The 12238-nt window shown below is 31.2% G+C and overlaps 1 protein-coding gene across 2 annotated transcripts; it reads right to left on the bottom strand.

Moving 5' to 3' along the window:
* Positions 1–722: 722 nt before the first annotated feature.
* On the bottom strand, positions 723–3826 carry LOC112525838. 2 transcript variants are annotated; one of them, XM_025136138.1, is made up of 6 exons: positions 3288–3826; positions 2361–2482; positions 2214–2254; positions 2038–2136; positions 1131–1247; positions 723–1024 (listed from the first exon to the last, which is right to left on the bottom strand). In XM_025136138.1, exons 1-6 carry the CDS (start codon positions 3775–3777, stop codon positions 943–945), a joined length of 951 nt encoding a protein of 316 aa, XP_024991906.1. In that variant the 5' UTR covers positions 3778–3826; the 3' UTR covers positions 723–942. The 2 variants fall into 2 exon arrangements, with proteins under 2 accessions (XP_024991906.1, XP_024991899.1); XM_025136131.1 differs by having other exon boundaries at positions 2361–2497.
* Positions 3827–12238: the final 8412 nt, after the last annotated feature.

Consider the following 12238-nt stretch of genomic DNA (forward strand, 5'->3'; position numbering starts at 1 on the left):
AATATATATATATATATATATGTATGTATAACAATAATAATAATAATAATAATAATAATAATAATAATAAAATATAATTTGATGATTGAATTTAACATTTTGATGGAAATTAAAACAAATTTCAATTCTCTACGTGTTCAACACCCACTATATTAAAGGTACCATTAGTAGTAGTACTCCCCCAAATAATTCAGTCTTTTGTGGAAAGAGGAGACAACTGAAATGGCAGGAGTCCCATCTCTTTTCTGACATTATCCCCTCACGTCCATCCCAAAACACCTCTCTAATTTAAATGAAATTGAAAGGGATGTTGCAAGAGGGTTTGTTATTTACATTTATATATTTTTTAAATTACAATTCTCATCTTTATAATTTATAATTCATTGTTGTTATCATAAACTTTTATAAACAATGTTAACTTGAGGGACAAAAACAACAAAGATTTGCAAACTATACGGATGAAAATCGTAATTTCAAAATCAGATAGACTAAAGTTGCAAGTTTTGATAAACTACAGGGACAAAAAGCGTAGTTTATATTCTGAAAAATAGGTAGTCAAATTGTCCACTACACTAGTTTTGGGTAATTGTAACAAGAGCATATACTTATAGGATAGGATCAGCATCTTCCACAAGTTGCAACTAAACGAATATACCTTTTTATGCTCACCTTCATCCTCTCTTAATTTCAACATCATCATTATAAAAAATTTCATACTCAATTTACTTTCAACAAACAAACCAAGTATTTTATTCCCAAATTCCCATAAAAATTTAAAGAAACCACGATTACTTCTAAATGTGCTCCAGGACATGATTACCATTCCTTCGTCACAAGTCTATTTCTTGACTTACTTACTATTAAAATGCCTTAAAAAAAACGAACCTTGGCCTTGACCCGTTCACTGAAATATGGACCCGAAACAGATGATGTCAAACGAATCTACACAAAAATGCAAAACCAGCCTACCACTTGAATCCTCCTATGCAAAGAACCAACATAAAGTGGAAGCTCACCAATTAGCCTGCAAAAAATGTTGCTTCGACTGATTTACCACACTCTCTCTTTTGGTTGTTAGTTATGGCAACTTTTTGTATGATATGTCTTCCAATATGTCGTAATGACCGTACCCATGAAACAGAACTTTGATTGAACTCTTCTCCTCCTGTTGATACTCTTTACCATATGTTGCTATGTTTAACAGTTTGTCTGAGCTCCTCTCCAGCATAAACACATATATTGTGGTCCTATAAATGAAACCAAATTTGGCATAGCAGCGTGAAGCTAGGTCCGTAGGTTAAAAGCTTATGCTACAATTCAAACCCACATAATCGAAAGGGAGAAACTACCAAAAAAACAGTTTAACAAACAAAAACCCAGAATATCATCTTCAAAAACAGAAGTAACAAGTCTATTTTTGAAAATAAGCAGAATATGAGAATGTTATACTCAGGTGAAGTATTGAGAGATTTCTGCAACAATATGTTTACACTGTTCTATCAAAGTAATGTGCATCACCCAAAAGAGTCAAGACTTCCTTTAACTAGCTACAAACCTTATTAGAATTGTTATTCCCAAATGTTCCTCAGTAGGAATGTCTCGTGTATCTACTATTTCTCAAGCATACACGAGCACAAATGAGCATGAAAGTTATATTCATGAAATGTCCTATTCCATACCACTAAGTTAGAAGTTCAACATAAAAACACAAGGGTCAGCTCTCTCACAACCTCATTCTTTCAGTTATTTAAACTTGCTCATAATATAAGTGGGTCATAAAGACCTTTTTATACTGAAACCAAAAGAGCCAACAGTGATGCAGACAAAAAGATGTTAATTTACATTCAGCAGATTGTCATTTCTACTCAGAACCATTCTCAAAAAGCTCACCGGATTCTATAAGGGGGAAATAGAACATTTGGTTGATTACAGAAATATGAGATGACTCTTATCATGAAATAGTTAAAGACATATATACAAGAGTTCCACAAATAATCAAAAAGGAACATGGTGATAGAGAAGGCCTACAGAACTTACTTAAGAAGATGAGAAGCCATCAATAACTCAGGTTCTCCTCCCCATACATAAGGTTTCTGGATCCTTTTGACATAGGTGTCGAAGTCTCCCTCAATAAACCTGAAAAAAAATTATAAAATAAGATCACTTTACAAACTGAAACCTTTACGGAAAAAGGATGGAGCAAAGAAACTTACCATTCAATCTCTTTTCGTCTCTTCAGGAGCTCATCAACAACCTGCACATCCCAGTTGGCATTGAAAGGTAATGAACACGTCATACTCTGAAATTTTGATACAAGGTCCATGAAAATTAACAATACAAGAAAGTCAAAATGACTTTACTTGAGCTCTTAGTTCATCTGCAAGTTCTCGCTGTCGATTCTCATCAGGAGCCTCCTCTCCGTTTCTCAAGCAAACCATATGAGCTATTGCTCTAAATAGACATCTTCCATCTGCAGGAACCCCTGCAATACTTCTAACTTTTAAAATCAACTCAATATGTCTCTTTAGCAGTCCAAGAACCATAAAATATACTGAGAAAATAAAATCAAAAGAAAAGGTATCAGAAATACAACACAAATACGAGTAAGCTACAATGATCAGTAAACGATGGTTTTTCCGGTAGCCTTGCCAAGAAAAAATCCAAATCATGGACAGCACAATAAACCCATTCACCTGTCACATTGCTAGAATTCTTTCGGTATCCCAACGGATTAAACCTTGTTGAAGTCAAAAGGCCAACAAATCTGTTTTGTGGTTGATGAAAATTGACGAAATCAAATTTACACATATAGCTAGTGCTTAAAAAAAATACTATAGTTGCAAATAGATTTCAACTTGATCGTACTCAAAAGCATCATTATTGTTTTTTTAACACGTAAAGGAAAACAGACACAGTAGCATCGCCAAATGTTACCATATCGTTATGGTAAAGGCCCAAAACGTACATGAGCTTGAACAAAGAAACAGAGCAAATACACGAGGCAAAGAAGAACATGAATCGTTTGAAACATAAACACGATCCCCAAACGAGTGGATTTTCATAAGAGAAATTTAAGCGGACAAATGAAAAGTGTGATTTTCAAAAGAAGATGAAAAAATTAACTGAAGATAGAAGTAATTGTATCTACAGAAACAACATAGGTTATAGTTGAGATTTCTGTAACGAAACTTGTATCCAATTAAAAACCACACAATCTCAGATTAAATATCAGAAATGTAATAAACAACTGCATTTGACTGTAAGTACAATTGTTTTTAGTCACTAACCTGTTATTCTATAGTTTGTGGAGTTTTCAGAAATAGTGGTGGTGCAATTGCCATTGATTTTATTGTCATCGGCGACGACAGGCTCCGAACTGGAATCGTTAAACTCAATGGGCGGCGCCGCAAGGCAAGCGCAGATGCCGAAGAGGAGCCAGGCCGTGTGAGGACGGTGCAGCCATCGCGCAGGTCGCACATCCCAAGCAACGTTCCATGAGCCCTCGCCGGCCGGTGTAAGGTTGTGACCATTTCCAGCCGGAAGAATAGCATGCCATAAGGATGCGGATATTCCGGAGGCAGAGAAATTCAATCGTGCAGCTGTAGAATGATAAGGAAATCGGCGACGGTCCAGACAGTCCGTCGTAGGGACTAGTAGTTTGATCGGAAAACTGGCATCCGATGGGATGTGGCGGTGACGAGCCGCGGAGGCGTAGTGAGCGAGTGGTGAACCGAGAAGCCAATATTTCGGACGTGAAGAGATGACACCGGCAAGCATCACAGAGAAACGGCGGTTGAAGGGGAAACTAAGATGGAGGCGCAACCATTCTCCGACGGCGAAGTAGTTATAGTGAGAGAAATTTTGGTATGGTGCGACCTCTAGAGATGAATATGGGTTGTATCGTCCGTCTGATAGGTTTCCTCGAGGAAGATCGACGGCTGTCAGGAAGATGTTACGCACGTGACTTTCACGAGGATTTGGGGTTGGTGATGTATTCACGTGTTCATCAAGTAACCTATGCTTCCCTCCCTCCAATGCTAATAACATCAATTAATTAAATAATTAAACCCTCTTGACAGTTTTTGCATAATTTATGGAAAATATAAAATACTAAAAATATATATATATATATATATATATATATATATTTAACTTCCATATATTTTTTTATTGTATTTGTTAAAAAATAATTTAAGATACTTACGAGAATCTTTTTTATTCTTGTTTTATTTAATTTGGTCAAATTTGAACGTAACGTAATTTAACTTTATTCCTATTATGGGTAACATACTGTCAAAACTTCTATTTTAGTATCTAAGATGTAAAGTTTTAAACATTTAAATACTTAAATGTAACTGGTTAATGTTTCAACTGATTACTTGAGTACTTAAATGTTTAAAACTTTACATCTTAGGTACCAAAATAAATTTTTTGAATATATGTTACCTAAAATAGGAATCAAGTTAAAATACGTTATTTTTTCATACAATTTGCTCATTTAATTTTATTAATGAGTTTTGTTCTTTTTTGATAAAATAAAAATGCCATTCTCTCTTTTTCATTTTGAAATTTCTAAATTTGTAGTTTTACTTTTTCAATTTTAGTGGGAGTTTCTTATAAACTATTAAAAAAGGTCAAGATTTCGGTTTTTTTTAATTGTTTGATACTCTTGCTGGTATTATTTATGTTTGCCTAAAATACCAAACCCATTTAACTTGAAAATATCAAATTGAATTCAACCTTAAATATGGATTTTGAGGATATGTTTTTATGATAAAAATATGTACTTTTTATATCTGGTTTGCATTTTTTAAATAAATTTAATCGTCAAATACTTTCATAAAAAAATAGAAAAAATATGATGTTTATCAGTATATTATGTTATGCTAGATTTAGCCACACAATTAAAATTGATTGGCTTGTAATATCGAGTTAATATAAGTTGGTTTGGGTTGTCAAAATGACTAAATTTGTGCTTTTAAGATCCCCAGGGAGTATTGTGGTTAGTTTAGAATGTGTAGGAACCAAAAGTGAAAGTTTGGTTGCGTGGAGTCCAGAAAAACAGGCTATATTTTAAGCCACGCGGACCAATAGAAACCGTTAAGTAAGACGCTTACGTGGAATATCGGAGGCGTCATGTTCATTCGCTTAGAGTCGTGGAGGGCAACAATATTGGTTCCGACTTCCAATGTCGACGCACGCAACTATTTGTTTCTAATCCATTTGATTTAATTTTTAAAAAATAACTTTTAAAACATTATGTACATTAATTAAATATAAAATTATTTAATTTTCAAGTTTACAAATTTGCAATGTTTTGGTATAATTTATTAAACATATATCTTCATCTCTAATTTATCAATTTCCAACAGAACCTCAAATTTATCAGCTTCATCCATATCCTTCTATTAGTTGATTGATTTATCCATATGCTTTCGTCTATCTATTTCAATAGATTTAGATAACCTTCATTAGGCGAATTGTTTCATCCATATCCTTCTATCGATTTCAACAAGTTTAGATAACAGATTTAGACAGATGGATATACATTTCGTTTTTCATATCTATCTCATCCTCTACTCATATATATTTTTGAAGCAAGTTTTTTAGGATACAGACAGATTCCAAGCTTACAAGTTTCGTTTCCTTCAATCTTTTGTTTTTGTTTTTTTTTTTAATTTCAATTATTTATAATATACGTGTTCTCTGCGATCTTTTGTTTTTTTATTCAAACAGACTCAACATCTCTCAAGGTTCATTTCCTTGTTTTTCTTTAATCTTTTGTTTGTTATTCAATATTCAATTTCCAGGGTTAATTTTTGTGATGAAGCGCATGCATCAACGAAAAAATGTTCTTCTTTGTGATTCCAAACATAATAATCAGGGGATAGTACTCATATGACACTGGAACCCATACATTTCATCTATTCTCTTGGTTCATCTATCAATGTTATTTCATCACATGCTACTTCCTTTCTGTACATAAGTATAATTTATTAAAACTTCATGTTTGAATTTGTGTAACTAACAACAGATACCCATAATCGTAACAGAATAAACATCTCATTTTAAATATATAAAAATAGAAAGTATAGTTAGGATAATCAATCTAATAGAATACTTAAGTATTATCTTTATAAAAAATTATATTGTTAAACAAAAAATAAATTACTTCTTTATCAAACTTAAATTAAGTTATAATAAAAAAACACGGAATTAAAAGAACTACACAAAAAAAATATAACTTTTAAATAGTTAATTTGATACACTATTTTTTCAAAGTTTTATGATATATTTAGAATTATAAAGAACATTATTGTTTTTGCAATACCAAATAAAACCGTATTATAAAATCAATAGAGACAAAAATAAAATGAAACAATAAAATCAAGATGTATCTCACTGCATTATGCGAGTATACTTCTAAAATGATTTAATGCATGTTATAATCTCTTAATTCACTTAACTAAAAAATCAAAAATCAAAATCTTTAAATTAAATTATATTTAAATTTAACATTTTGTAATTTAGAAATTAATTATATTATTTAAATATAATTTTCATGATTTTAATACACTTTTTAAAAAACTTTATATAAAATCGTATTAATTCAACCTCATTTGACGAGAGTTTGAGTGAAATCTTTACATTTTAAGTTTTCTTTATGTTTCTCTATTTTAAAAAATCTATTGCAGATGCTCTAAATTTATATAAAGAGTGAATTACATATTTGGTCCTTCATGAATATCTCCTTTTTGGTTTTCGTTCCTCGAAATAAAGTACATTGACGGTCCAAAAATCGTGTGTTTGAAGCCCAAATAAGTCCCTCCGATCAATTTTGTTAGTCTAAGGGTTCGTTAACCCAATCATGTGCCCCTCACATGAGATGCATTTTAGTGTTTTTACCGATCTTCTTCTCCAACCTCCTTCTCGTCAAGACCACCATCACCAACCTTAATAACCACCAAGATTCAAACCAAAAACTTTATATCATACAAAAATTGATATTCCAATACATAAAAGGAACAAACTATATAAAAAACCTCTAGTAATTTTTTTTAATGTGTTCTTGTTCTTCATATTAACAGACTAAAAACAAAATAAATAAATTAACAAATTACATTGAATTCATTGTGGTTTAGAACAAAAACAAGAACCTCATCTAGGTGACGGTTTCACGATTTGCAGGTTTGGGGGTGTGTGTTGGGGGACTCTCCCCACGACCTTCGTTTGACACCCCCCAAACATCCTCCACCCGGACGGCGAGTGAATCCCATCCATCACCATCCTTCGTTTTCACCTTCTCTGTAGTACACTCTAACCTCCTCGCCTTAAGTGTACTAATCGTCGTCGGAAACATCTCAAAAGAAGGTGGTCTTGAATTGAATCGAGAAAATAAGGATTAAATTTTGACATAGCTAGTTCTAGATCCAACTTTTGTGTTGTTTTTGAAAATCCATCTGATGAGATACGGGTTGATCTGAAAATTGATTTGATGAGATTATAATCGATCTAAGGATCTATAGATATATAGTTTTCTGTATGTATATATGTTGAACGAAATATCAAATGCAAATTTATTTTATTTTTAGAAATAAGAAAAGGAATAAAAGGATGAAAATGCCCATGTGAGGGGCACATGAAAGAGTTAGCGGAGCTTTATCTAATGGTTTCAGTGATAGGAACTGGTTTGGGCTAAAGAACATGATTTTTGGTCCATCAATATACTTTTATCTTTTGAGGGATGAAAATAAAAAAGAAGGCATTCTTGAGGGATCAAATATGTAATTCACTCTCTTTAATAATTATTAAAAAAAACTAATAGATTTTTTTATAGAATCATGAAGTGGATTGCTCATAAATAAAAGACCCATTACATACCAACATATTGGATGATTAAAAAATAAATTAGTTTATTTAATATATATATATATATATATATGTATGTATATATATATATATGTATGTATATATATATATATATATGTATGTATATACTATGTTATAAAACATTTGATAAAAATTCTTAAAAACCATTTTTTATACGTAAAGTACTGTTTATTAATACATATTATTTAAAACTCAAGATTGCAAGTAGATTGTGCGTAAGTACAACTTATTAAAGCTCCATATCTGAATTCGTGTAACCATCTGCAGATAAACATAATGAAACACAAGATAAATATCTCATTTTAAATATAAAAAATCTAAAATATAATTAGGATAACCATTGAATTATAACATAATACTTAATTATTATCTTTATAAAATGTTATATTATTAAACCAAAAATAAATTATTTCGTTATTAAACTTAAATTAAATTATAATAAAAATAATAAATTAAAGAAATTACATAAAAATGAGAACTTTTAAATAGTTGATTTGATATTAACATTGATATTTTTTTTTCAAATTTTTATGATATATTCAGATTTATATTTTATTCAAAAATAAAATCATTATTGTTTTCTTAAAAACACATAAAATCATATTATAATATCGACGGAGACAAATAATAAAATAGAACATTAAAAAATGATTATGTGTCTTGTTGCATTGCACGAGTACTCTTCTAGTATATATATACATATACTATATTATAAAGCATTTGACAAAAACTCTTAAAAATAATTTTTTATGCATAAAGTACTGCTTATTGATGCATATTACTTAAAATTCAAGATTACAAGTTGATTGTACATAAGTACAACTTATTAAAATTTCATGTTTTAATTTGTATAACTAACTACAGATAAACATAATCAAATACATGATAAACATCATTTTAAATATAAAAAATCTAAAATATAACTAAGATAATCATTGAGTTTTAACAGAATACTTAATTATTATCTTAAAAAATTATTTTATTAAACCAAAAATAAATTAGTTTGTTTTTAAAATTTAATTAAATTATAATAAAAAAATTTGAATTAAAAAATTACACAAAAAATAACTTTTAAATAGTTATTTGATACTAATATCCCTTATTTTTATCAAAATTTTATGATATATTCAAATTTATATTTTGTTCAAAAAAAATTATTTTTCTCAAAACCACATAAAATCGCATTATAACATTGATAGACTCAAAATATAAAACAAAACATTAAAATCAAAATGTATTTCGTTGCATTACGCGACCATTCTTCTAATATATAAATAAAGTAAAATATAGGAATTAAACGTTTAAAACATTAAACTGAAAGAGGGAATTGCTGGTAATATATGCAGAAAAAGTGACCAGTTCAATTGGGTGGCAAAAATTGTCGCTACTTGATGTTACTTTACTAGTCGTATACTACCATCATTATATATATTTTAAAGTTATTTGCCATGGACAAACTTTATCAAAATATTGGTAAAAAAAAGTTATCATTGATATTTTTATAAAATTAAAATATTTCGAGCTTATTGTTGAATATGTAAATGTTTTTTTTTATTAACTTGGATATCTAACCTGCTATGCGAGCCGACTAATCTTAGGGCGACCATCTGCTTTACAGATAGCCCGAAGTCACCACATTTGAACCTCTGTAGCCACAAGAAGATTTTTATTTCTCCTTGGATTTAAACTTAGGACCTCCTGATACTTTTTGACTTTTGAAGTCAAGTTCAAACCAATCAGACACCACCCTTGCGGTTAAATATGTAAATGTAAGTGTCACGCCTTTTGAAATGTATATTTATTTTTAGATTGAACTTTATCATGGATGTAATATCATCATATATCTATTTTTGGTTTTACTAAAGAGGACCATCCTTGACAAAATTCCCGACTCTGCACCTTCGTACATGTCAAACGTTTTAGAGCTTATACATGACATACGCCATTTTTCTTCAATTTTTTGTATTGTCCATGCTGATTCTTTTACAATTTTTAGCATTGTCCATGCCATTTCTTGTATAATTTTGGCATCGTTAATGCCATTTCTTCAACACACTTTTATTCCTTTTTTCATCCACTCGTTCGTCGACGTGCTTATATCATTTCGTAGTTCTGACCTCTAACTCAACAAAAAGCCGTTAGCTAATAGCTATTCGAATACGGCCACTGTCCTTGCCATTTTGTTCAATAATTTGGCACTAGAGCCAAAACCCGTTTCATACAAATTCAATTTTTGATTTCGGCATCGTTCATGCCAGTCCTTCATCAACTAGGCATGGTCCATATCATTTTTACACGTGTTTTATTTTTTATTTTCTTTCTATTGCCTTCTTTTGCTTGCTCGTCAAGCTTCCTCAAGGAACTGATTATGGTTTTGTAGGAAAATGGCCTATAAATTCAATAACAAAAAACACTAGTTATCCCAGTACGACCCAACCACACAAACAAATAGTTTTTTATACGATTTACGACCACTTAATTACCCTAAACAAACATCGTCTTAGAGCATCTCCATTTTTTTCTCTAAAAGGAGAAGTCAAAAATTATACTCTCCAAAAAAATTTACATTCATTTTCAATATATTATTAATTTTAGAGATTATAACATCAATTATATTAATAAAATATTATTTCTACATTTAAATTCAATTAACTTTATTGATGAAAACAATAAAATATTATTTTTCTCTCGCACTTCTATGGAATTTTCATAAGATTTTGGGAATCTATCGATAAAAAATTGTAAATTACAATTTTGTCCATATGGTTATATGAAAAGTTGGATTAGGTCCCTCAAATAAACTAATCACATGTATGATCATCATGGTTTCATTTTTCTTATGAATTGGGTCCCTTTCCTTAACCCTGTTTAATTTTGTACCATAAAATCCCACACATGCCCTTCACTTGAGGGGCATTTTGGGCATTTCATCCACTTCTTTAATAATTTTATTTGTTGTACAAGTTTCAATGTTGTTTGTACAAGTTTGTGAAGCTAAGAATGACAAAATAAACCTAAATTGAAACCCTCAAACATCATCGTTCTCCGGCCACCTGGGGTCATCTTCTCTGCCCACTAAAAAACACGCAAAATCAAGAACAATACATTTTTAAGAACAAAATTAGTAACATAACCCATCTTTTAAAAACAAATTTAATAACATAACCTGTTTTTGAAGAACAAATTTAATAACATAATATGTATTTGAAGAAAAAAATCGCCAACAAAAACCCATTTAAACAAAATCCGTCTTTGAAGAACATCCTAAATTAATGGAAAATAACAATAGCAAGAGAATTGGATAAGTGGAGAAGCATTAATCGTAACCTATAACCTTTGGAGAACAAACTTTCATCACAGTTATTGGTTGACAACAACAAAAAACATACATGATTTCCATGGAATATGTTCGAGGAATCAAGTCAATAATACAACCATGCACTATGCGGTTAGGATAGAAGCTTTAGCTTTAACCCCGGTCTAATCTATTGATTATGTAGTACTTATACAACCTACCTCGACGGTGTCTCTATGGTTTGAAGCACCGTTAAGTCGTCGTTGATTTTGAACCAAAAACCACATCGTGGCACCTTGATTCTTTGATGTTAGCCGATGAGTCATAAGAGCTCGAACAAAAAATCAAAGTCGTCGTGGTTTGGTTCAAGAGGAAGGGGATTAGGTTTTTCATCCAACGATACGTCATGGTCTGGATCGAGAGTTGCAGAAGGGTGGTCGGAGTTCCACGGTAAAATAAAGCAAATATAAGTAGGGGAGAACGGAATAGGTTGAGGAACTGTCGGAAGATGGGGTGACACTGACAGGAGCTTCCTTTGATTGGTTGGCCAACGGGAGGAAGGGTTTTGTGTTTGTCAAATGAAGGGTTATTATGTCTTTGTTTTTAATATTAGGTTTTGTTTTCTTAAGATGCTTTATATACTTGCACATAAAGCTTTACAACCCCTACATCAAGAAATATTTTCAAACAGACTAAAATACCCCTCACTTGAGGGGCATGTGAGGGATTTAACGGTGCAAAATTAAACAGAGTTAAGGCAGGGACCCAATTTATAATAAAAGTGAAACAATAGTGACCATACATGTAATTAGTTTGTTTGGGGACCCAATCCAAACTTTCATATAATCTAAGGGACTAAATTTGTAATTTGGTCAAAAGGAAAAAGATCAACTTTCAAAGGCACCCAAAAAAAAAAAAAAAAGCAGCTCCCGCTCTCGGCTGACATCTGCTGTGTCGTGTCTGGGAGCATCTTTGGGTCCATTCGCTCCGATACAAACGTCGGAACTCGAAAGGCTTGCTTGGAAGAATTAGCGGCTTGGCATAATCCTACGA

Source organism: Cynara cardunculus (genome assembly GCF_001531365.2).
Source record: "Cynara cardunculus var. scolymus isolate 2C chromosome LG 1, CcrdV1, whole genome shotgun sequence".
Lineage (NCBI taxonomy): Eukaryota > Viridiplantae > Streptophyta > Magnoliopsida > Asterales > Asteraceae > Cynara > Cynara cardunculus.

Bases quoted from the DNA above. Each gene is read 5' to 3' on its own strand.
- LOC112525838 (XM_025136131.1), bottom strand. From the start codon at position 3,777: ATGCTTGCCGGTGTCATCTCTTCACGTCCGAAATATTGGCTTCTCGGT. The intron at 1,248-2,037 runs GTAAGTTCTGTA...TTTCATTTATAG, and splicing joins ATGGCTTCTCATCTTCTTAA to GACCACAATATATGTGTTTA. The intron at 1,025-1,130 runs GTACGGTCATTA...CATTTTTTGCAG, and splicing joins ATCAAAGTTCTGTTTCATGG to GCTAATTGGTGAGCTTCCAC.